At 41.4% G+C, this 27,082-nt stretch overlaps 1 protein-coding gene across 1 annotated transcript in view; it reads right to left on the reverse strand.

Annotated features, from left to right (window-relative positions):
* The window catches only part of LOC149323321 (stimulated by retinoic acid gene 6 protein-like), a 38,360-nt gene that overhangs the window by 7,187 nt on the left and 4,091 nt on the right, over positions 1–27,082 (reverse strand). The window contains exons 2-15 of the mRNA XM_089510932.1: positions 26,431–26,503; positions 26,238–26,338; positions 20,310–20,443; positions 17,466–17,586; positions 16,853–16,898; positions 11,420–11,548; positions 9,339–9,409; positions 7,057–7,168; positions 5,844–6,006; positions 4,410–4,485; positions 4,088–4,169; positions 1,812–1,860; positions 1,605–1,722; positions 115–234 (exon numbers count right to left, since the gene is read on the reverse strand). Coding sequence (XP_089367058.1) covers positions 115–234; positions 1,605–1,722; positions 1,812–1,860; positions 4,088–4,169; positions 4,410–4,485; positions 5,844–6,006; positions 7,057–7,168; positions 9,339–9,409; positions 11,420–11,548; positions 16,853–16,898; positions 17,466–17,586; positions 20,310–20,443; positions 26,238–26,338; positions 26,431–26,503 — 1,395 coding nt within the window. The remainder of the gene's footprint in view (positions 1–114; positions 235–1,604; positions 1,723–1,811; positions 1,861–4,087; positions 4,170–4,409; positions 4,486–5,843; positions 6,007–7,056; positions 7,169–9,338; positions 9,410–11,419; positions 11,549–16,852; positions 16,899–17,465; positions 17,587–20,309; positions 20,444–26,237; positions 26,339–26,430; positions 26,504–27,082) is intronic.

A 27,082-nucleotide genomic window follows, 5' to 3' on the forward strand; every position in this document is an offset into this window, starting at 1 on the left:
AGGGTTGAGAACAATTTCTCCTGCTTGTTTATGCAAGTTGAAAAAATGTGGAGTCTTTATGGAAAAATGGTGATACAACTTCCTGGTAAATAAAATAAACTAATAAATACTGACCTGTTATCAAGAGCCAGAGGTTTTTCCTTGTCATTCAGTAAAATCTTTGGCTGAAGGAAGAAGATGCTAGCGGTGGCAATCTGCAGTAGCATGAGCCCCACAACTATGCCAAGTGTGAGACTGAGACAGAAAAAGGAAGGGAAGTTAGCATTTTAAAAGACTAAATTGACAAAAATAAAGGCAACTGGAGACAAAGACTTGTCTTGAGTCAAAAGGGCTTCAGATATCTATATATTTCCTTCTGTTCCTCAGCTTCTCAGATAGAGTGCAGAAGCCTGCATAGCCAAAAGCAGCATGACACAGGCACAAGAGCATGTTCTACCCAAAGATTCACAGAAGTATAAATAAGGAGAATGAAATCTCAAAAGGGTAAATTCCTATCCAAACACACTGACAGAACTGCATGTGCATGAAAACCTTTTCAGTGAAATTTGCACAAGGTGCAATCGATACTCCAGAAAAGAAAAGAAAAAAGAAAAGAAACTGGACTTTTAGTCACCTGACAAAAATCCCCAAGAACATAATTCAGGCCAACACCTCACCTGGAAATGCCTTAAAATAGCCAATTGTACTCCTAGAGATTTTTGAGGACACAGTTGGACAGTTTTACGCCCCTCTAAAATGGGAGCTGGCCTCAATGGGCCACAAAAATGGCGTTAGGACTGTATATGACTCATGGGCTGAGCAATGGTACTCTTTTGGGCAACCCAGTGTATACTATTCCCATATCTGCCTCAACCTGCCCCTATTACCTGGCCTTCCATTCCTGCACTGTGTTGGCTATCTGCATGGGTGTCCTGCTGGGCCATCCCACGCATCTGCCGTTGCCACAGGTTGCCCACTTCTGAGGTCAGATCAAGGCACCTACCAGCAAGTACAAGGCTGGGTAGCTCATTCTGAACTCAGACATGAGTGACCTGTGGTGGCAGTGGATGTGCCGGGTGGCCCAGCAAGATGCCCATGCAAAAAGCCACCACAGAATGAGAATGAAGGGCTCCAAATCCGGAACATTAGGTACATTTTAAGGTTGTAATGCTCTGGTTCTGGTGTGGAACATGCTGGACATCATCCAGAATCAGTTTGGAAGATGTGTCATCCAAACAGGACAACACCAGTACCAAGGGAGAAACGGGCCTTTTGGCGCATGCAGACAAGGCCTAACATAGAAAGATTCACCATCAACCTTGGAGTGATAACTTTCAAGACAGCAAAGGCTCGGGGAGGGAGTCAAGCAAGAAAATATGATATGGAGGTGATCTGAATCAGTACATGAATAAAGTCATTTGTGTTCAAGATCAGGCAGATTCCAAACAGTGGCTCTTTCTAACAATAAAGCTTTCTACAGCACTATAAGCATTTCACCCATTGCAGGCTAAACAATACTGGTTTATCTAAAGCCCCCTAGAAAATTCACAGCTGAACAACATGCTGCTTCACAGCTCAACCACTAAAAGCCACTCAATAATTCAGCTAAAATGGAAGGCACTTACATCACCATTCCCCAGCTTTTTACCATTTTTATCCCCTGACCATTCATGATGGGCAAAACGAAACTGTACATGAGCATCACCCCCAAAAGGCACTGCACTGTGTGGATGATCAGGTACCCTAGAAATAAATCATGCAGCCAATTAAAAAGGAAATAAAAGGGCAACTCCAAGAGTGAATGATTGTTCACAACATAGATTGACACTTACCCCATAGGATGTATGCAATTTGCCAGCCAGAGTATCTTGCTATTGATGCCTGTTAGTGTTTCAAAAAAATAAAAAAGGAGAGACATTTATATATGATAGTTTCTCACCTGTGTAATGGCTAAGAAGAGCATATTGATAGCCTGACCTGCATTTCTAATGGAAATTCTTCATTGGGCCAATGTTGTTGTTTTTTAACTGAAGGCCCTAATAACAATGCTAAGCAATCATTAAAAAACTGATGTTTGAAATCCATGTATGTAAAAGCCTGTGCTGGCCAAATGGCTGTAATAAAGTTATTATTATTATATGTATGTAAAATCCAACAATTAACATTTCATCTCATTTTTCCAACATACTGTCATATTCCAGTTTGATCATAAAATCTGACAATTGTCTCCACTCCTGTGTGGAGGTAGGCAGAAAGAAGCTAACATTATTCTTTGCAATGACCAAACTCACTAGTATACAGAGCAAGGTCAGCCCCTATGCCAGTCTCATTCTCAATTTCACCCCTTTGTTTTCTGCAGTAGAAGTGAATAAAATAAAGGTAAAGGTTTTCCCTTTGACAAGGTTGTCAAATCATCGTTTTTTGTGGGTTTTTCGGGCTATGTGGCCATCTTCTAGAAGAGTTTCTTCCTGATGTTTCTCCAGCATCTGTGGATGGCATCTTCAGAGAGCCATCAAGTCTATCTGTGTATCAGGTGAAGATGCCAGCCACAGATGCTGGCAAAACGTCAGGAAGAAACTCTTCTAGAACATGGCCACATAGCCCCCAAAACCCACAAAAAACTATGAATGCTGGCCATGAAAGCCTTTGACTTCACATTGTCAAGTCATGTTTGACTGTAGGGGGTGGTAGAATTCAAAGATATAGCTGTGTTAGTCTCTGGAATCAGTATGTAGAGAAATTTTGTAGCACCTTTGAGACTAACTGAAAGAAGTAAGTTGGCAGCATGAGTTTTTGCAGACTTAGGTCTATTTCCAAAGAATGCATCTGAGAAAGTAGACCGAAGTCTACAAAAGTCCATGCTGCCAATTTCTTTCTTTCAGCTAGTCTCAAAGGTGCTACAAGATCTCTCTACATACTGTAGGAGGTGGTGCTCATCTCTGTTACTAAGCCAAAGGAGTCAGCATCGTCAAAGATGATCCCATGGTCATGTGACCAGCATGACTGCATGGAATGCTGTTACCTTCCCACCAAGGTGGTACCTATTTATCCACTTGCACTTTTACATGCTTTTGAACTGCTAGGTTGACAGAAGCTGGAAGAAGTGATGGGTGCTCACTCCGTCATGTGGTGCTTGGGTCTTGAACTGCTGACCTGCTGACCTTGTGATCATCAGAGTCAGCATCTGAACTGCTGAGCCACCATGTTTATGTTTTATTCCCTTGAGGAAAAGTAAAGCTCTTCATTTTAGGAATACAATTGCAAAGAAATACAGCCTTTCTGCACTCCTGGTACTTGGTGACAAGAAAGCTTAACAGATCCTCCTACATTGTTGCCGTGCCAGGTGTTAGGGTTAGATAAACAATATCTAACCATATTTAGTACAATGTGCCACCACCTATACTGCCTATACAGCAAGGATATGTCTATTCAGTGATTGTTGGACTCCAGTTCCCATCAGCTATAGCCAGCAGGCAGAGATGATGGATATTGTAGTCCAGCATCTGCAGGGCCACAGGTTCTCCACCCTACTATATATATCAGGCACCCAAAGATGTCAACTTATTAAAAACATATGGGTTGATAAATCAACTGGATTTTAGCTAATCAGTCAGTCAGTCAGTCAGTCAGTCAAGTGCACTGAAATAAAACTGTGTTTTACCAATGGAACATCCAAGTTAAGTGCCTTTCTGATACACTAAATGCGACAATGTAAAAAGGAAAGCTACCATCCCTATCCAAAAGGACACACACACACACACATTTGTTTGAATATTTTCTTTCCTTTTCTCAATCCATTGTATCAGAATGTGTGCTTTTAATTTATAGCCCAGTGAACTGAAATATTTCTTCACGAGTTAAAAGTTTCTTTCGGTCTTTTTCTCTCACACACACCCAAACACGCACACAAACATTTCAATCTATACTAGGTGTAGCAACAATTATGATATATTCAAAAATTCTTAACAATGAATTATACAAATGGGAGAGGAGAGGAGAGGAGAGTCAGGTAGCAGCAGAACAGTTATGATGAGATTACAAAGGCTGGTCCAAGGCATAGTTTCCTTACAGAAGTGAATCTTGAGGATCAGACAGAGTAAGGACTCACCACACTTTGAGAAGATGAAAGTTTTCTGAATACCAGTGGAAGGAATTCCTTCTGCCCTGCCCACAGTCGCTTCATGTGTTTTCTAGAAAAAGGGATTATTGTGCTTTGAAAATTGAGTCAGAATTTCAGCATTTCAAAAAAGTAAGCCTCCAGTCCTCATATCTGCAGAGACATGCACTATTTAGTGGAGTCATGTAAATGGAGGAAGGCTGGTTTGCAAACTGTTCTCAGATCATCCAGAAATTTGAACCCTCTTCCCCCCATGTCTATGCTCCAGCAGAAGTAAGGACTGTCACAAATACAGGCCTGAGTACATGCATACCTGTAGCAGGCTAAGATGTGGAACACATAGCTGATACATGTGAGACAGGCCGTGAAGGTGGTGAAAATCCAAACACCTATGGGACAAGGAACCATCATCTTTAGCCTCATCCTTTCCACAGAGTCCTAGTCCAAAGCTCAAACCACTACAGCACACTGAATCTTGGCCATTTCATTGCTCACCCCAATTTCATATCACTTCTGAACAACAGGGAGAGTTTCTCAAAGGAAAATTCCATTTAAACTCCACAACTTGCAAAAGTTACATTTTTACTACAATTCTCAGAATCTCCAAACAGCATGGAATGGCAATGCTGGCTCAGGGAAGTCTGAGAGTTTCAGACCAAAAAATGACGTTTCAAAACTCTGAACAACATCAGAAGAAAAGTGATTTCTCCCAGATTTAGCCCTGCAGTAACAAGAATTTGTATATCCTTTGTATATACAGTTTTGCATATAGCTCCAGCATCTAATCTGCCAATAAATAGGGAAAGACAAGTCGCCTTGACCAAAGTTCCAGACTCCTATCTCCTCAAGTGATATGCTCTTGTTATTCTTTTGTCACTACAGGAGTTTTTCTACATGGGAGTGACACAATGTCATGGGATGTGTGAACACATAAGATGGATACTAGTTGGAGGAAAGGAGGCAGTTTTAAGTGGAAGTACATTGTAGCACTTGTATCTCAATGACATACTATGGCCTCAATCCAACATCCCCTCTGGGTGAGATAAATATCTGTATGCAAAACCATGCTACATAGAGTCATGTGGCCCTTATTGTAAAGCCCCAGAGCCACCTCACATTGTCATTTCTTACTTCATGGCAAACAGGCAAGATTGGAGAAGCATCTGGCTACCTTCTCATGTGAGTGTGTGCTGTGTGCCTTCAAGTCATTTCCGACTTATGGTGACCCTAAAGCAAACCCATCATGGGATTTTCTTGCCAAGATTTGTTCAGAGGAGGTTTGCCTGTGCCTTCCCCTGATGCTACGAACCTGTGACTTGCCCAAGATCACCCAGTGGGTTTCATGGCTGTGCTGGGAATCAAATCCTGGTCTCCAGAGTCAAATTCCAACATTCAAATAACTGTGCCATGCTGGCTCTTACCTTCCCATAGCTGGATGCAAAATGATGACAGCAGAACTGATATTGGCCAGGGTCTTCCAGAGGTCTCAGCAGCACTATGATCATTGTACATCTGGCTATGGGAAGAATAGATCTGGGATTGTACAATAAATTGGGAGGATCGGCACTTCACAGAAAGGGAATACCAACCCATGCAGCAACCAAAAAAGGATACCCACACGTGTAAAAGACAGTTACGTGTACACATGTAATGGTCAGTTTGTTTGTATTCTTTTTTGTGGCCAATATCCATATATTCAGTACATCAGAAACTGGATTTAGAACTGGGAATCCCCCCAAACTGGTACCTTCTGTGGTGGCAATAAATTCTTTCAAATGTTGGACACTTGAAACTACTTCTGATGCATTGCTGGATGAGTTGCTGGAAGCAGTAAGTGCCTCAAAATCCAACTCCAAGGTTTCCAGTACATGTGAAACTTGCATGTAAACATAATGTTCCATCACAACAAACTGGAGGGAAAGTAGATTTAAAAAGGTTCTTAATTACCTTGCAGATAGCATGAGCTCTAAAATATTGCATGCTGCTAGTCCATCCATGAGTAGCTGATTGTGGTACAGTTTTTATTTGCTATGAAAATGACTTCCATTACCTGGTTGGAATAGATTTATCCACCAGAGGAAGAAGACTATCAGCATTCAAAAGGCCTGCACCAGAGTAATGATCCCAACAATCTCAGACCACTAGATAATGCCAATAATTTGGCTTCAATTCGCTTTTTCTAATTAGACTCCAGGCTTTGCATATGATATTGCTCTGTGCTTCTACTCTAAGCAGTTTCTGGGGTCTCTGGGCTTTAAAAAAAGGCAACTAACAATTCTCAGGGGATATGTCATCTCTGTGGTTGATGGAGATTGTAAAAAACCATTACCTGTACTTCCCAGCAAACTAAGAGCTGATACTTTAACACTTCTTCCCTTCTCTTAGGATACTGCCACACTGCAGAATTAAAGAATTTTGACAGTCCTTTAACTGCCATAGGCTCAATGCTATGGAATCCCAGGATTTGTAGTTTATTGTGGCACCAGAGGTCTCTGACAAAGAAGGTTAGATTTCTCACAAAACTACAAATCCCAGAATTCCATAGCATTGAGCCATGGCAATTAAAGTGGTATCAAACTGCATTACTTCTGCAGTGTAAGTGTGGCCACAGTCTGCAGTAACCATCATGCAGCAGAGACATACACAATGGCTACCAACCCAATAGACCAAATTTCTGGACTCTTCCTTGATGACATGGCAGATGCAACTGGGAATTACATCTGCATATGTACATTTTTATTATTATTTTGCAGAAGCAGGCATCAGTGGTCCTAATGAAAGATATTGCTCAATCCTTATTAAAAATATATTGCTGTTGAGACACATTAAACTGTCTTTCCCTGCCTTGGAGATATCATTTTTCTCCTAAAAGTTCTTGGATATATTGTACAGACAACAGAATCATCTTGAAAAAATGATGAAAACAAAAATCCCAAATAATATGCAGGCTCTCAGCTTACCATGTAAAGGCATATTATGGCCAGCACAGCCATGCTGATCATTCTGCTGGGAAACTGAAAGTAAGGGTCCCATTCATACACCTTCCGCTGGATCCAGGATTTCTCAGGCTGTCTGTTGGGTAGAAATAACACATAAACAACATGGAAGAGATGGGTCTCAATGGAAATAAGAAAGGAAGAGTGGTTTATGGTCTGGAAATGTTTTGTAGAAAACACTCTTTTAATCCCTAATTTTACTTCTGATAATGGGGTGTGGATCCAAATACAGGCATTTTCATCAGGTGCCTTCTCTCCATCGTGAACATTGGCCTGAAATCTATTATTAGTCTCAATTAGAGGAGATGCCTTGAATGAGTGGGATTTACCTACCAGTCTACTCATCATTCAACAATTGAATCAAATAATCTTCACTAGTTGGAAATAGCCAACAGGATTCAGGCCTATATCTCCTCATTGACCACTTGTTAAAGTTGACTATTAGTCAATGAATACTGTTTGCACCAGCTGGCCTACCAGTAAACACAAGTTTATTCATGAGTTCAGAAGCAAAGTCAAGGGGCACTGTCGATACAATCTGAGTTATGTTTCATCACTTCAGGACTAAAAGGCCTGTGGCAACTTGCCAACTATGGGTATAACACCTTTATCTAGGCATTTTTCTATGATGAGAGCATTTGATACTCCAGGTTTTCCCAGAGCAAAACAAACAATATATATACTTCTTCATGCCATGGATTGATGCTTTCCCTAATCTTCTTGACTTCCAGTATGCAATATGTATAATTCACATCAATCGCTGTTGCCTCCCCTGCCTTTTGAAACAGTATCTGTTTATAACTTTTTATAACCTTTTAAGAAGGTTAACTTCATAAAGTTAAACGTTAAGTTAGAGCATAATCATATCTTTGTGTGTGCTCTGTACTGCCAAGTTTATTTCTAGTTATAATGGCCTATGAATTTGTGATCTCCAAACTACCATATTGTTTAGCTCAGGATTATATTTTCCTTTATTAAAGTAAATCTATGTGTAATATGGAACAGGATCTTTTAGCATCCTTGAGACTGGCTGAAAGAAAGAAGCTTACCATGAGCTTTTGTAAACATGAGCCTACTTTAGTCTCCACCCCATGCAGCTTTGGAAGAAGGCTCAAGTCTACAAAAGCTCATACTACCAGCTTCCTTCTTTCAGTTAGTATTAAAGTGCTACAGGATTCATTGGAATACTGACTTTCCAGACTAATATAGCTATGTCTTTGAAGTCTACTACCCTTTTCTGTGGCCTTCAATTTTGCTCAGCATTATTGTCTTTTCCAGTGTGCCATGGTGTGTCCAAATTTCCCAGGGCATATCCAAAGTATGATCACCTTAATTTAGGTCATTTTTTTTCTTCTAGTGAAAATTCAGGGTTTTGTCCTCTAAAAAGCCATTTATTTGTACCTGCTTAATCATCAAATCATCTAATCATAGAGTTGGAAGAGACCTCAAGGGGCATTCATTTCAACCCCATTCTGCCATGCAGAAAGACACAGTCAAAGCATCCCCCCACACCCAACATCTGTTTAAAAACCTCCAAAGGAGACTCCACCACTATCTGAGGGAGTGTGTTCCACTATCAAACAGCTCTTACTGTCGGGAAGTTCTTCCCAATGTTGAGGTGGAATCTCTTTTCATGTGGTTTGCATCCATTGCTCCATGTCTAATCTTGGAAGTCACAGAAAACAAGCTTGCTATAATAGTAAATCCTACTGTGTTTAGGGGGATCTAGTTCTGGGTAATTGTGCTCAGACTTAATCACAGAAAGGATCTTCCTTCCAAGATGGCTTTATGCATCTCAGTCATACTGTGTGGACAGAAGGGATGGCAGATAAGTGGTAAACCAGAACTTCATGCCCATGGGCATTCATTTTCACACAGGCACAGTAGCATTGAGGTCAGTGCAGCAGTGAATTCATTCTGGGGTTTACCCTGAAAAGTACTAAACCTGTTTGGATTCAGCACTTTGGACAGCCCCATTAAAACCTAAACTGGATTAATCTTCCAACTGACAATGGAACTACCAGCCACCACTGCTAGCCAGCATTTGAAAGTCCTCCCCAAAGTGTAAAATACAGACAAAGTAGGTAGTTACAGTGGTTTACCAAGACAGAGACATATGAAAATAGGGAATGACACTGGAATCTAAGAATAGCAAGAATTTATGGCATGCTGTGAAGAAGATTCTGCAATTTTCTGTTCCAGTTTGAAAAATGAAAATGCCCCCAAATCAGAATGACCATCCTCACTGCAGTGGAGGCTTCCTCATCAATTGTTGGACATACTGAGCCTGATGTACCTCCAGGAAAGATGTCTCCTCCTGCAAGGAAGAAAGAGTGAGCTCCTGATTATTCCAGATTCCAGTTTTCAGCAGGCAGACTGAAATATATATATATATATATATATATATGCGCATACTACCATATTTTCTGGTGTATAAGAATACTTTTTAACCCAGGAAAATCTTCTCAAAAGTCGGGTTCATCTTATATGCCAGGTGTCGTCTTATGGGACAGGTGCTGAAACTTCTGAGCCAAGCTGGAGAATCTACGGTCGCCGCATATGGTGGGGGGAGCTCAAAAACGGCCATGGCCACATCCCCGCCATATGCGGCGACCGTATGAAAACAGCAAGGGTGGTGCTGTACAAGTACGATAGAAGATAATTCACTCACAAGGATTCGTGGAAAGAAGTGACTTGACGCAGCTCCAATGATGAGGTGAGAGGACGCCTCACCGGGAAGGTGTAAGTGAAGGGCAGAGCAAGCTGCAGGCGTCCGGGACGCCTGGGATATGGAAAAAAGAGCCGTGTTTGCAATACTGCTCTGATAGTCTTGGAGACAGGGAGGGCTGGGCAGACAGGGAGAGCTGATCAATCCAAGCAGGCTTTGTATACAACAAGTTTTCCTGCTAAGTACCTGCATGTCATAAGCATTTGAATTAAAATGACCATATTGAAATCAAATCTGATGGGTTTTTTTAATTTTTATTTGGTGTGCGTTGGAAGAGGGGTAGTCTTATACAGTGAGTATATCCCAAACTCTATATTTTAACTGGAAAAGTTGGCGGTCATCTTATATGCCCAGTCGTCTTATAAGGTGGAAAATACGATATATATATATATATATATATATATATATATATATATATGAGAGAGAGAGAGAAAGGGTTGATTCTCTGAACAATGATGAGTTTGGGAGATCATGTCCTGAAATCTAGAACACAATGATGCTTCATAGAACTAAGCAAATGTCTATTCATAGAGACATATGTGGCCCTTTTTTCATTGCAGAACTCTGTGGGAGAACATTTAAAAATTTTGAACGGTGTCTCCAAACTTATCAAACTTGAAGAAGCCTTGTTTCCAAGATAATGGGCACATATTTATAGAAGTGTCCAATATTTTCGTCTATTAACCCACTAGGATCCCTGAAGTACAACAGGTAAAAATATTTAAAACTTTAAATAGAACAGAAACGTTTAGAAGTGGACTAAACTCTTTTTTAAATTAGCTTTAAAAATATACATGTACCTAGCCCCCCAGGGTGGTGTAACATTCAATGGAGCCTCCAAATGAGGATCTTGAATTGCAAACAGGTTGATTTAGATAGAGGTAATCTTTCAGTTACACTGAACCCAAGCCATTTAGGTCTATTGTAGGCCAAACTCAGCACTTGAACGGAGCTCAGAAGCAAACCAGAAGCCAATGAAGCTCTTGCAGCATACCCAGAAACAGTTTGAATTCTCTTTTTGGACTAAATTTGACTTCTGAACACTTTTCAAGGGTAGTCTTACACAAAGCACTTTACCAATCACCAATGGTAAACTCCCATTTTTTTTTCTATAAGCACTTTTGCAAATAATTTTCCCCTAATAATAAATTAAATCAGAGGTTTCATCTATATATCTATATAAAAAAAGAGTGTGTGTGCATGCACATGCATTAAAAGAGAGTTCCTTGGGCAAGTCACATGCTCTCAGCCTCAGGGGAAGGCAATGACAAACTTTCTCTGAACAAATCTTGCCAAGAAAATCCCATAATAGGATCACCTTAAGTTCACCACAAGCTAGAAATGACTTGAATGCACACAACACACACACATTCCTGAAGCACAAAGGATAGACGAAGAGCTGATCCAACGGTCAGCTCACATGTATCTTCAAGGCAAACAGGAAAGCCAAAAGTATAGGCAAAGAATTTGCTATAAGCAATTAAGAATGTTGCACCTGTCTTCTGCCACACTTAGGTATAGGAAATGAGTACATGAAGACAGGTTGGAAATTTTCAACATGTGCAACAAAGGAAATATACGGTCAGCAAGAAAACTCACATTTCGATAAGCCGCCTGGAATTGGAAGCATGATACTTTCACAAATGTATGGGCAAATCTGCCTAGCAGAAATAATTGGCAGAGTAGCGAGGGCCAGTAAAAAATGATATTTTCATAGACTCCAACATTCTGTACAGGGAAAAAAAATGGATTTAAACAGTTACCAACTGGTGTAATTACTAGTAATTTCTATACCTCAGGCAGACTGTCAACTATTCCTCCCCCAAACTTCAGCACCACATAGCTTTCTCACAAAAAGAGTGATATGTACAAGTAAAAACTTAAAATGTTAAATCAAATTGTTGGGTCTCAGCCAACTGATAGTCCCAACTTGAGTAGACCCACTGAATCAGTGGGATTTACTTGTGTCTTGATGCACCAGTTAACAAATTGTGTCTACTCTAACCAGAGGACATTCATTAAATTAATAGGATTTACAAAGGTAGTAATTTAACAAGTCCTGTTGGAGTAGAGAGCAAGCATGGTGTAGTGGTTTGGATTTTGGACTAGGGACTTTATCACATGAGGAAAGTCAGGGGGTTAAATAGTCAATTATCCCATACAAAACACAATATCACATTTATGATTTTCACACACATCGTTATTAAAGAGGCAATAAAGAAGCAATAAACAGCAACAAAATCTTTTTGGGATTTCCCTGTGAATGATTTGTTGCTGTTTATTGCTTCTTTATTGTCTCTTTAATATTGATTTGAACATCTTAAATGCGATATCTCATTTTGCACTGGATAACTGGCTGTTTAAACCCTGATTTTGCCCAATTTCCTCTGTGTGGTAAAGTCCTAGGACTCTGGAGACCAGGAGTTTTTAAAAAAGGATTTTATATGTTTATTTTACATTTCTACAACAGAGTTAATTTAGTCTAAAATGCTACGAACAATACATGCTTTTCAGTTTTATCTTAAATGTGCAAAAGAAAAAAAATCTTGTGATTGCATTTAATATGGGACTGATTTCTTGCAAACAAATACCTTTATACTGTCATCACTGATACATTTAGCACAACAATGTATTACACATATATACACATCTATCACCAAGCAGAACTTTCAAACAATCCTTGAACAATGGAAAAGTGTAAGCTTCTTTGTTGTCTACATTTTATTGTACTTTACATAGTAAGTGTTCACTGAAAAAAATATTGCTTTATGAAAAATACAGAATTCATGTAGCCCTTTCATTTCCTTTTTTTTATAATTGAAATACATTTACTACAGTGATACTATCTTCCTGTATTCCTTACCAGGTGCTTTGGTATTAGTAAATGGATATAATATTGTCTACCATGACACAAAGCATTATGGTGCCGAATGTTGAGTTAGGACCTTACTAAGATTTAATCTGTAGAACTACAAAATTATCTTGGAGGGCAGGCTGTTACTGACAAAACAGAAATTACTAAATTGTCAAGTAGCCAAGCAAAAGAGGAAAAGGTCATTTCAAAATACATCTCCAGGTGCAGTATCAAAATTCAGTAATAGAAAATGGCTTAAATGACTGGTCACAGCATGGAGAAAATAGGATACATACTTAATGCAAACCAAGCATTATTCACATACTCGCACTGTTCAAACCCAACAAATCATAAGTGTACATTTTATGTTAGTTCAATATGCCATTTATCCTCAGTTGTAATACATGTACTATGTGTATCTGCACTAAATATAATCTAAGGACTGGCAATGGTAACATTCTTTCTTTAGGAAAGCACACGACTGATAACCCCCTGGCCACTGTGGGTAAACTGGTAACTTTTCGTATCATGGAGTACCTGCTTGTCTTTCAACAGCCCACCTATGATCATTTTGAAAGGGACTATAGATTTTCTGCAATCTAAGACAGTTATTCCCAGACTCTGGGCCTCCAGGTGCTTTTGATTTCAGCTCCCAGAAGCCTCAGCCATCTTGGCCAATGCTCTGGGGTTCTGAGAGCTGAAGTCCAAAACACGTGGAAGACTAGAGTTTGGGAACCACTGAACTAAGATACCCAGATGACAACATACTATTAGCAGAAAACAACAAAGACATGGAACAATTACTTTAAAAAAGTTTAAAAAGAACAAGCTCAAAGGCAGGCTTAATGGTGAACATTTAAAAAACCCAAAATAATGACCACAGAGGAATTACATAAATTCAATCTAGACAACAAAGAAATAGAAATGGTCAAAGATTTCTCATACATTAGATCCGTCATTGAACAAAACCGACTTTTATTTACAAATGTTTACCCCATGGCCAACCTATTTTACTGAGTTGACAACAAAATTTCCAAGGTAATAAATGCAGCATGGCTTATGTGCCCATGAGATGTTGTCACACACTGTATGCACACATGTTCAGATATCTGTGACTATCTGTATACTTGGGTTCATTCCTGAACTGTAGCTGGGTATAAAAATCCTCTTTAATGTAAACAGTTTTTTTGTACCAAGATACAAGTCAGGAATGGGTACATCTGAACATGTGCAAACACAGCATAATGTATAACTACTGCTCAGAAAATTACTCCACAAATGTAAAATGAGATTGGGCATAGTGCAGGCCTCCAGATGTTGCTAGATTACAACTCATAGCAGTATAGCCAGTAGTGAGGAATCCTGGATGATACAGTCCAACAATGCCTGGAAGGCTGCTCTTTACCCATCCCAGGCTACATTTGTTATTATATCATGGCAAGAGTAGGAGAGAAAGTACCCTTGTGTCCTACTTCATACAGGAAAGTCCTCTCTTTAAAGACCTCCATTGTTTGAATGGAACTGTTGAAGTTAGCCATCAGCACCTGGTCTGGAGGAAAGCAGACCAAGTGCTGAACTACAGACGAAGGTCCGAGACAGACGGGCAGGAAGCACCATGCCGGCACTGATTCTAGGATTCAGGAGTACGTACCAACTACACGCTCCCAAACCCTAGCACGTAACAGCAGTGCCATGATGGTGGCCTCCCGTCCACACGGGGGCCGCCATCATGACATAAGCAATGTGTAGCGTACAGATGCCACCGCATGTCGCTTACATCACTGATGCGCCACAGTGCACCAATGGTACACTCATGACATCCGCCGCGTGGACTTAAAAGAACCCAGTTTTTCCAGGTCCTTTTTGGGGCAGAGGGATGCCCCACAGTTTGGCATACAAACTGTATGAGAAATCTTTGACCATTTCTATTTATTTGTTGTCTAGATTGAATTTATGTAATGCAATTATTTCTAAATGTGCATCAGTACTCATAAATTAGCATATGCAAATTTTGTGCGATGGCACATTTCCTATTTTCTTATGACATGTAAGCAGCCATCATAAAATACATTAAGAGAAAATAATAGGTTTTAATTTCAATTGCCCTTAGTTTTCAAGATCCAAGTATTGAAGTTTAAATGACAGTCATCTTGGACCATCAAAAACAATCTGCAGTTCATCAGTATGCAAGAATTACGAGAATAAAGCTGGAAACAATATATGAAAGAGCTATGTAAAAGAGATGATACAAGGAATGACAAATAGGAAGAGAAATTATATGAAGATGAACTCCAAGTCTTGGAAAGTGAGTAAAAGCTGCCCTTAATGAATTTGAAAAGAATAAGTCACCAAGAACAGATGACATTCCATTAGAGCTGCTACAAGCCACACAGACAGGTTCAACTTTAATCCTCACTAAAATTTGCCAAAAAAATATGGAAAACAAAACAATGGCCCACAGTGGAAAAAATCAATATATATCCCAATTCACAAAAAAGAAGACATAGCATTATCTCCCATGCAAGCATAGTCATGCTCAAAATTCTGCAGCAGAGATTCCTACCAAATATGGGGTGAGAAATTCCAAATTTACAAGCTGGATTCAGAAAAAGATGAGGCACTAGGGATCAAATTGTAAAGACATTTTGGTTAATAGAGCACAAATGGAGAATTTCAGATTTACACATTACAGTAAAGCCTTTGATTGCATAGATCATGAAAAGTTATGGAATGCTCTCAAAGAAATGAGCGTGTCACTACACTCGATTGTCCTGATGAGAAACCTGGGCTCAGGACAAGACGCTACTGTTAGAACAGAATCTGGAAAAACACAGTGATTCCTAATCTGCAAAGGATTCAGACAAGGTTGTATTGACTCATCCTACTTGTTTGCTATGTATGCAGAAAACATCACAAACAGAGGAAGGTGGAGTAAAGATCAGAGGAAGGAATATTGGCAATCTAAGGTATGCTGATGGCATCATTCTATGAGCAGAAAACAAGGAAGACTTGGGACGATTACTAAAGAAGAAAGTACTAAGGCATGCTTAAAGTTGAACATTTAGGGGGGGAAATATGACTATGAGAAATTTACATAAATTCAATTTAGATGACAAAGAAATAGAAATAGTAAAAGAGTCCCCCTACCTTGAATCAATCATTGATCGGAATGGAGACTGCAGTCAAGAGATAAGAAGAAGACTAGGAGTGGGAAGGGCAACTATGAAGGAACTAGAGAAGATCCAACACTAAAGTTAGGATTGTCCAAGCCATTGTATTTCCCCATCGTCATGTACAGTTGTGAGAGCTGGACAGTGAAAAAGGCTGACAGAATAAACTCATTTGAGATGTGGTGCTAGAGAAGAGTGCTGATGATACTGTGGATAGCCAAAAAGACAAACAAATGGGTCCTAGAACAGATTAGGCTTGAACATTTCCTGGAAGCCAAGATGTCTAAATTGTTGTAGGGAAGGCAAGGCTCATTGGAAAAGCCAATAATGCCAGGAAAGGTAGAAGGCAGTAAAAAGAGAGGAAGACCTCATGCCAGATGGTTAGACTTAATTAGGGAGGTCACAGGTATGAAGTTGCAGGACCTAAGCAAAGCAGTGGAGGATAGGGAGTCTCGAATATGTCTCAGACATAGGGTTGCCAAGAATCAAAGTTGAGTTGCGTCTAAGAACAACAACCACACAGCCAGAAGGAGGATGCATGAATGTTCCTCCACACCACCTAACCTGTATGCATGAATGTTCCTCCACACCATCTAAACTGAGAACAGCTACATCTTGGCAGACGTGTAACTCACATGATCATAATTTTCTTTCTCCTATATAATTTGAGAGAGGAAAATCACATATTAGGCGGGGGATACACTCAATCAAGTCAGCCACAGCCCTGGGCCTGCAGGACCTAAGCAGTGAGGTTGAGGACAGGTGGATCTTGGAGATGTCTCACTCATGGCATTGCCATGAGTAAACTTAAGGACAGTTAACTACAAGGGGGCTCTTCCTTGCCCAAATCAATCTGTATTGATTACAGTGTCAGAAAGGCACTTTTGCATGTACACACAGAACATTTTTCGTATACAAATGAATTCCTGGAAAAGGGCTAAAGGTGTATCCTAGATAAATATACACAACATCATACATTTTAGCATTATTACCCAAGAATACACTCACTTGTCCATGGGGACACATTGTAATGTGCAGGAACATGACCACAAACCTGAAAAAAGAGGAAGAGAAGCAGAGGTTATACAATAGCCGTAGAAGCCCAGAGGTTAGTTATGAAAAGTCAATTATAATTCAGTTATAATGGCCTAAGTCTTAGCAGCCCAGAGTTTTGCAATTGCATCCAATATGGGTGTTCATTTGGACTATGCAGTGCAGTGCAATGGGAGGACCCATGTTCTACAGGAATTCACTAGCCCCAGCCAGATGGCTGCATCCCTTAAGCCTTGATAGAGGTATCTTTGATGCTCCATCCAAAGAGCAGGTTAGCTTTTTCAGATATAATGGTTTGTTTCACTTTTGTCCTCTCTTTGTGCAGCCCATCATTTTAGCAACGTCAGAAGGATGCCAAGTCGAGTTGCCCTTGAGCCCCTGGCTGGTATTGAACTCAGAACCTTGTGGTTTGTGAGTAATTGGCTGCAATACAGGCATTTAACCACTGCACTACTAGGGCTCTTTAGGAGAATATAGGAGAACCTTTGAGCAACACAGCTTATCTCGGGTTTTCTTCATCCCATCGTTCCCATGAATGCCACTGAGGCCCATTTCTCAGGCTGCTCACCAAGTTGCTGTGTAAAGAAATCCAAGTGTGGCCCCTACAATCCGGGAATGAGTTGAAAGGCAAGCAAAGTGAGGATACGAAGAAAGACCAATTTCCAGGGCACCTATAAGAACCGCAATGGCTGCAAAAAAGAAAGAAAGAAAGAAAGAAAGAAAGAAAGAAAGAAAGAAAGAAAGTTCATCCTGAACTCCTCAGATTCATCATTTTGGTTTTCTGAAGTCTTCTCTATATAAGCAAAGTTATTTCATAATTTATTGTGACCTTCAACTGAGAAGGTTAGGTAAACCATGGAAGTAATTTCTTTATTTTTATTATTATAGAGAGTGTGTGTGTGTGTGTGTGTGTGTGTGTGTGTGTGTGTGTGTGTATATATCCTCGCAACATGTGGCAAATGACAAAAATACATGTATATATTTCTTTTTAATAAATCTCAATTTTTACAATGATAATTATGGTTTTGTTCTACTGGAGGGAGGTCTGAGGCCATATGCTTAGGGAGGATCCCAGAATCAATTCATCACATTCTGAGGTTACAGTTCAGTTCAACAACAGGGGACTTGAATCTCTCTCACACACACATCCCTTTTATCTTCCATCTTGCAAAGGAGGCATAAAACTTTGGGGACTCCTTATAGAAAGCTGCGCAATTACAGCATACTGTATCTGAGAGAACACACATTTCTACCTTGCAGTGTTCCAGGAGCTGCACAGACTCTGGTCCTCCTGCCAATAAATCCTAGAGGTGGCCAGAAATCCATTTTTTTGGTTTTTGCAAAACTGGTATTGTTACACTGAACAGTGCAAGGCAACCCTGCAACCTATTGAAAATGTGAACTGCCCTTCCAGGAGGTTTCAAGGGGAGGCAATTCACTACCTGTACCCATGGGAAAATGGCAGATAAAAAGCAGTCAGGATAGTCAGGAAAGACTGAGGGCCACAAAAACAGCCATGTGGACTTATATCTGCATTGTGCACACCTCTAACTTCCAGAGAAGAGGACCACAGAGTTTTACTTCTTATTTCTAAAGCAATAGTTTTAAAATTTGGAGTCAATGTAGGATAATGGCTTGAATATTCAACTAGGACTATGGGAGGGAGACCAGGGTTCAAATTCCCCTCCATCATGGAAACTACTCAGTCATGGTAGCCTTGGAAAAATCTCTCTCTCTCTCTCTCTCTCTCTCTCTCTCTGTTTCAGCCTCAGGGAAAGGCCCTCTCTCCACAAACGTTGCCTAGAAAACGACCTTATCACACATGGTAGGGGTTGCAGCTCAGATCCACAGTCACTCCTGTTCTAGCAATGCAAAGCGTGAATTTTTTTACACCAGATCCAGAGTCACTCCTCTCTAGCAATGCGGATTGAGGTTAAAACGTCATGTTTTTCCACACCTGGTTGCCTTTCTGTTGTCCTTCCGAAGTGAGGTGCAAGGGAAGTCAGATCGATTCCAAGCATGTCACGTGATGCGGACTCAAGCAAAGGGGAGTGAGTGCACATTGTATTACCACACCAGAGCATACTTTGAGGGCTGAACAATTCGAATCGGCACCCTTACACATGCTCAGTGGGGCTATGGACGCTGTCCTCCTTCCCTGCACCCTCCTTAGCTGTCATCCTTCATCGAGGCAAAGGAGGAGGCAGGGGATGATGGGATCGGTGGCAGGTTGAAGGAGAGGAGCAGATCGGGGTCTAGGAGAAAGCAGGGGATGATGAGATAGGTCGCTATGGGTCCCTGGGACAAGGATCGGGATGCAGGAGCAATCAGGGGATGATGGGTTAGCTCACTGGGGGTCCCTGGGGCCAGGATCGGGATGCAGGAGCAGTCAGGGGATGATGGGTTAGCTCACTGGGGTCTCTGGGGCCAGGATCAGGATGCAGGAGCAGTCAGGGGATGATGCGTTAGCTTGCTGGGGTCCCTGGGGCCAGGATCAGGATGCAGGAGTAGTCAGAGGATGATGGGATTGGTGGCAGGCTGAAGGAGGGGATCAGATCAGGGTCTAGGAGGACGCAGGGGATGATGGGATCAGCTGGTTGGCAGAGAGGAGGAGATGGCATGAAGGAGGAGGAGGGGGATGACAGAGCAGAACGCAGAGGCCAAGGGGGGTGGCATTGGAGTGCTTTTCCACACCAGACCAAATCGCAGTGCAATCAAAGGGAGCCTGGAAGCGATTTCTGTGAAGTCACTTTTTTCCCGTTTTTACCAAAATGAGGGGTGACTTCACAAACACTGCTGAAGCAATTCGCAAGCAGCTCCCATAGAAATCAATGGCGTCTGATAAAACAGTTTATGACATGAAACCACATCATGGGAAGTGCAGTCACTTCGGAAGTGAGCTGGAACTGAGCCACAAAACCACCGAAAAGCTCCGTGTGATATACTCCTAGGATAGGGTCATCCTATGTCAGAGTGAACTTGAAGGCACATAACAACAAGAAAGATTATAAGTTGGGGTGGCAGCAACAAGCAAAGCAAGAGAGGTTCTATACCTTAGGGAAGTCATACCCAAGTCTCAGAAACCAAAAATCAAAGTTGGAAGGTTTTTAAGACCTCTCACCCAGCTTCTGCACCCAGAGAGCATACTGGGGAATTAGACTTAAGGATATCCCCCCCAAAAAAAAACCTCTTCCACCCTGCCAAAAAAACAAAAAACAACAACACTAAAACCATCATTCTACCTAATACTCACTCTTTCCAAGACGGAAAAAAAATAGCTAAAAGCACATACACATTCCTCCATTTGCACTATTCCTTACTGTTTAAACCCAGCTCCTGTGTGAACTGGAGACTCCCTCAGGGTCAGGCCTGATTCATTCACTAGACTGAAGTTTCTGACTGAGCAATTTACCTCGAGCCCATTGGGGCACTACTTGCAGTAGAAAATAGCCCTCAGAAAACAGAATCATGACTTTGTTGGCTGTCGCTCCAAAGGCAAAGGCTAGTGACCAACGGTTACTGAATGCTCCTGCAAAATCCATGGGTCTGAGAGAAGGGGGGAAAGACATTTAGAGTCTATGGAATCAAGATATAAGAAAAGAATTTGTGATTAAACATTAGGAAGAACATTCTTTTCTTTTTTAAAAATCTTTTCATTTACTTTAATGCAGAGATAAAAATACAGAAAGCCCAGTCGACAAATACATCCCTTCATTACAGAATTCATATTGTACTATACATTCCTTATTGGTCGGATATGCTTTGAGTGAAAGTTCCTGCATGGCAGGGGGTTGGACTGGATGGCCCTTGTGGTCTCTTCCAACTCTGTGATCCTATGATTCTATTGTATTATATATTATATTATATTATTTTTGTAATATTACTAAGTTTTTAAAGTCTTCCCCTTGTATACTTTCTTTCTTTTCTTTAATTTTCTAAATTGAAATTATACAAAATCCATCTTTTCATCTTTTCATGTTTTATCTTCTTATCTTGTTTCCCCACAATTTTGACACTCCTTTCCATTTATCTAGATATTGTTGAGTTGTTCTTTTATTTTCGTACATTGAAAAATTAGCTACTATGGCTTGATCATTATGGTATATTTTATAATCCACTCGTCTATGATGGTACTGTGTTTGATTTCCAATGTTTTGCATAAGTCATATGGACAGCAGTTACCATATAGAGTAATGTAGTTATCTCATCCTGTACAAGATTATCTGCTATTATATCAGTTATATTTAGCAATTACAGTTCTGGTCTCAGTGGGATGTTTTTCTTTAACACTTCTTTAATCTTTTTATGAATTTCTTCCCAGAATTTTTTGGCTTTTTTACACTGCCACCGCATATGATATAGCATTCCCATTCTATCATCATATTTCCATCAGTTACTTTTCTCTTGTTTGTTTATTTTTGCTAGTTTTGTTAGGGTCATGTACAATCTGTAAATAGCTTTGTAGTCATTTTCTTTTAAAATACTACATTTTGTGAACTTTAAGTTTTTCTTCCATACATTTTCCCCACCATGTTAGAGATATTTCGTTTCCAATGCGCCCACTTAATCATGTTAGTTTTAACTTTGTGCCCACTTAATCATGTTAGTTTTAACTTTGTGCCCACTTAATCATGTTAGTTTTAACTTTGTGCCCACTTAATCATGTTAGTTTTAACTTTGTGCCCACTTAATCATGTTAGTTTTAACTTTGTGCCCACTTAATCATGTTAGTTTTAACTTTGTGCCCACTTAATCATGTTAGTTTTAATTGGTTTTTTGTGGGGTTTTCGAGCTATGCGGCCATGTTCTAGAAGAGTTTCTTCCTGACGTTTCACCAGCATCTGTGGCTGGCATCTAGAAGACGGAGGAGGAGGAGGAGGATGAAGGAACCATGGGAAGAAGGGAGCCATGGAGGGCATTCTATAATGGAGCAGGAGGAGGAGGATGAAGAAGCCAAGGCAGCTCAGTGGGAGGGGAGAGTTGGAAGGAAGGAGGAGGAGGAGGATTACCAAGGGAAATTGGGCTGTGGGGCCAAGCCGGAGGAGGGATGTAGGGAAATCTTTTGATTTTTGACAGTCTATGCGCATGATTTTTTGGGTGACATAGAATGTGTGTGTGCTTGCTTGTGCTACTTTCATTTCTTCTTGTTCCTGGAACTTAAGAGCCTTTATTATTATTATTATTATTATTATTATTATTATTTGTGTTATATGTGGGTGCTACAATCAGAATGCCTCCGCTGCGTTTCCCTTTTATTCCCAATTGATTCCATGGGTCTACTTTAGTTGGAACTGACGGGTCACTCTCTCTCAGCCTCAGTGGAAGGCAATGGCAAACCTCCTCTGAAGAGAATGTAAGCAGGAGGAAAAGGGTCAGGTCAGGTCAGAGGCACGAACAGAGTTCGCATCAGGCACCTTCCCCCCCCTTTTTTTTATTTTTTTAAAATTATTTTTGGCGAAAAAATGCGCACGTTTTTTGCTTGAGGTAGAGGTATAGATAGATAGGACGTGGCTAGCTGCTTATTCCCTTTCCCTTTCATTTCCCCGCTTCCAGCAAAGGGAAAATGTTGCAGAGTACTTTGCAGCAAAAAACTTTTTTTCTTTTGCGAATGAATGCTACAATTCAAATGTTACAAAAGTTTCTCTTTCCAATTTGGGCAAATTGGCAAATTGATACATGCTACTGTCTCTAAGGAATTCAGGGGTAGCCTAAAGAATGTATGGCATGACATCTTTTTCATGCATTCCGAGGTGAGGAATTTATTATTATTATTATTATTATTATTATCATTATCATTATTACATGTGTATGAGGTATTCTGGGGTGGCAAGGAGGGGGGATACAGGATGCAGAGATGGCATTAGCTTGCATTTTGGGGTTGAAAATAGAGCCAAGAGCAGATCATAACCTGCACTGACCCAAATGCCCACAACACACACACAAACACAGGAGGTTTTTAAATTTGACAAGTGGTGCCTGGTCCTTTAAAAAAAAAGGAGGGGAGAAGCACACTTCCAATGTCCCAATGAGTGGTGGAAACGTCACCTATGATGATCGCTTGATTGACAGCAGGCGCCTTCATGTTAAACCCGATTTCCCCAAGAGGGCATTCGGGTTAAAATGCCCCTGATTTGTAGTGGGCACTTGCTAACGGAGAGATTCGGGAGGGGGCCCCCCAAATCTGCCCAGTTCCTTCCTGGGCAAATCCACCAGTGGGAATGGGGCCTGAATCAATTGTTTACTCCCTCCATTTATTATTTATCAAAGTCCGTCCTTTCTTTTTCTATTCCACACATATCCATATCTTTTTAAAAGTCTTCTCTTCATTGCCAATATTTTAGCCAATTAATTCTCAAATCTTCCTGTTTGATTTCTTCCCTTGTTTTAAGTTTATCTACTCCTTCTGATCTTAATAAGATTTCCTCATATCTTAACCATTTTCTTGTTTCCACTTTTTCTTTCTTATGAAATGCCTCTTGTGTAGATGGCCACCTTGGAACCTTATTATAAAGATATTTTTTGTATTTATTTTCGGAAGAACATTCTTATGGTACAGACTGTTTGACACTAGAACGTGGTGCTTCAGAAGGCAGTGGGCTCTCCTTTGCTAAGAGCTTTGAAAAGAGAATGGACAGGTACCTTGCAGAGATGTTGTAGCAGGGGTTTCCTACATCTTCAAGAAGTTGGAGTAGATTATCTGTAAGAATGTTTCTACTGGTAATCTATGTTTCTAGCAAGCCAAGGTGTACGCTATCTTCAGGATAGTTGAAACAGTTTACTTTAGAAAGGTGAAAATAGAATAAATTGCCCAGCAGTGAATTCAAGATGGTGAAACCATAAGTCAGAGGGGAGATCGGTGTTTGTTCTAGGTAATACACTGGGGTTCTGGGAATGGAAAATCTATGTTCTGATTTGCATACATACATCCAGGTGAAAAGATGTATACAGCAGAAATCTGAGGACCATACGTTAGCTTATATAAAACAGTGTGGTTCTCAATGGTGCTCAGTTAAGTTACTGAATAAAATGGAAAATATAAAGTCAATGGTTTGGTTTACATTTCATGATGGTCCAAGGCATGATGGCACATGATGCAGCCACCTTGCAGAAACTGAAGCTGCAAGACCTGAGCAAGGCTGTTGATAGCAGAGAGCTTTAGAGGTCTCTCCTTTGTAGGGTCACTGTAAGTCTAAGGACCTTATCACACGTGGGGGGGGGGGGGGGTTGCAGCTCAGATCCACAGTCACTCCTGTTCTAGCAATGTAAAGTGTGATGTTTTTTTATACCAGATCCAGAGTCACTCCTGTCTAGCAATGCAAATTAAGGTTAAAATGTGATGTTTTACCACACCTGGTTGCCTTTCTGTTGCCCTTCTGAATGGAGGGGGAAGCTAAGTCAGTTGTATTCCAAGCAAGTCACGTGATGCGGATTCAAGCAAAGCAGAGTGAGTGCACATTGTATTACCATACTGGAGGGTTCAACAATTCGAATCGGCACCCACATGCTCAGTGGGGCTCTGGATGCTGTCCTCCTTCCCTACCCCCTCCTTAGCTGTCATCCTTCATCAGGGTGAAGAAGCAGTCAGGAGATGATGGGATAGGTGGCAGGTTGGCAGAGAGGGTGAAATGGGGATGCAGGAGCAGTCGGAGGATGATGGGATGGGTGGCAGGGGGTCACTGGGGCCAGGATCAGGATGCAGGAGAAGGCAGGGGATGATGGGATAGGTCACTGGGGGTCACTGAAGCCAGGATTGGGATGCAGGAGAAGGCAGGGGATGATGGGATGGGCAGCAGGGTGGCAGAGGAGGTGAGATGGGGTGAAGGAGGAGGAGGGGAATGACAGAGCAGGATGCAGGGGGCCAAGGGGGGCGACATCAGAGTGGTTTTCCACACCAGACCAATTCAAAGTGACATTGAAGTGAGCTTGAATGCGAATTCTGTGAATTCACTTTTTTTCTGAATTCATCAAAATGGGGAGTCACTTTGGAATCACTGTGGAAGCGCCACAGAAGGAGTGCCTATAGAAAGGAATGGCGTCTGATAACACATTCACATTGTGACATGAATCCGCATCATTGGATCCGCAGTCACATCGGATCTGAGCTGCAAAAGCTCTAAAAATCTCTGTGTGATAAACCTCTAAGTCAATTTTATATCAAGTAACAACAATCGTTTCTAAACAAGTATCTATCCAGGGATAGGCAACCTTTTTGAGCCAGGGGCCGGGTTGCTGACCCTCAGACAACTGGTGGGCCGAAGCCAAAAAATAAATAATTAAATTGGAGGGAGGAGGCCGCCGGCAATCGCAGCAATCTCTGGTGGCCCCGTGCGCTCCTTCTCGGCCACTGCAGAGGCTTCGGCCTCCACAGAGGCTGAGACGGAGGGAGGAGGCTGCCGGCGGAGGCCCCGCGTGCCCCTTCTCAGCCTCTGCGGAGGCTTCAGCCTCCACAGAGGCTGAGAAGGAGGGAGGAGGCCGCGGGGAGGCGGGGAGGGTGGAGCAGCCGCGTGCAGGAGACGCCACCTCTACCTTCACCTCCTCTGCCCCAGGCCTCGCTGCCCTCCTCTTCCTCTGCCTCCTCTGTGCGGCCATGCACGGTGGAGAAGGAGGAGGGCAGCGAGGCCCCGCGGGCGCCCAGAGCGGCGCGGAAGCTGTGGCGGGGGCGGCAATCAGTGGCAGGACCAGGCCGGGGCCGGTCCCAAGGCCTCGGCGGGCCGGATCCGGCCTGTGGGCTGTAGGTTGCCGACCCCTGATCTATACAAATAAGTCGGTATATGCAAATGTTATGCAAACCCAGTGTTCTCTCTTCTCTTTGGTGGGGGGGGGGATGTCAAGGTAGCTACATTCTTTAAAAGCCTTTTTCATAAGCTCTGCAAAAGCATCTGGCTAGCCAATGTTGAAAACAGGATGCTGGAGGAGATATTAGACAAGTTACTATTTAAAACTCCCATGCTGCCGTTCTGAGGCTTGTAGTCTCAAAAAGTGACTTGTCCCAGCTCTCTGCTAGACTACATTAATTTCTGGGCTGATCCAGCAAGCCAGCCCTACAATTTTTGATATTCTGGAACATGGAATATACCTTAGCAGACATCTCTATACTATTGGATAATTTGTTACATGGCTCCAATTCATTCCAGAACTGACATATACATCTATCCCAATGCACAATGTCTTCCCCAATATGTTATGTAAGAATGAGCTGGAGGGTGGCTCATCTATTTCATTAAAACATTCTCCTGACAGGCATACTGTACTCATGGGTTCTCCTCCAGTCAAAAGCCTAGTACTAGAAACCAAGGATCAAAGGAATAGAGGCTACAAGAAGGCAGCTGTCACAACTCACATCACAACCCCAAACCTTCTGTTGAGAAGAGGCCATTTTTCATCCACTGGACTTTTACTGGCTCTTCTTTCCAAGCAGGACAGTATCATAACTATGCCAACCTACAGGAAGATGAGAAAAGGGTTGAATGCAGACACATCAAGCAATATCCCTCTCAGCCATGACAAGCTATCTATCAAATCAGTCTACTTACTGAGGGCAGAAGTGAATAATGCAGAAAATGTTCCAGCTGTATGGACCCAGTGCAGGTTTCATTTTTTGACAGCCTGTTCAGGAAACATGAATGCAGATAAACATATTTATCTGAACACTGTATGAAAATTTCCAGTTCTCTAAAGGCTGCCTCAGAATAAAACTCGGTGTGTCAGCTCACATCACTGCTTTTGGAAAAGTCTGGAAAATGGCTCTGTGAGACAAATTAATAAAAACATTGTATATTACAAACACTACCAAATCATACTTGTGGCAGTTTCTCTGAGTTGCAGCTCAGTAGCAGAGAACCTTTTCTGCATGTAGACAGCCACAGGCATCTCCATGCAGGGCAGAAAAACACCAACGTTGGAAAATGAGAGCAGCAGCCAGTCAGGCATAGGCAATAATGAGCTAGAGACAGAGTGAATATAAGACAGATTTCTTTCAAAAAGACAAAAAGGAATCCAGCAGCACCTTTGGGACTGACTGTTTTTGGCATTAAGAAGATGTTTACCGGTACTTCTTGATTTTATGGAGTGAGTCCATGAAAGCTTATGCCAGAAATTACTTCTTCCTATCCAGTCTGTTAAGTCTTTTTATGCTAAAACAGACTAACACTTCTATTGCTTTCAATACTGCCTATGCAAGTTCAG

The sequence above is a fragment of the Sceloporus occidentalis genome, unplaced genomic scaffold (genome assembly GCF_023333645.1).
Source record: "Sceloporus occidentalis isolate IW3139 unplaced genomic scaffold, rSceOcc1.0.p SCAF_1, whole genome shotgun sequence".
Lineage (NCBI taxonomy): Eukaryota > Metazoa > Chordata > Lepidosauria > Squamata > Phrynosomatidae > Sceloporus > Sceloporus occidentalis.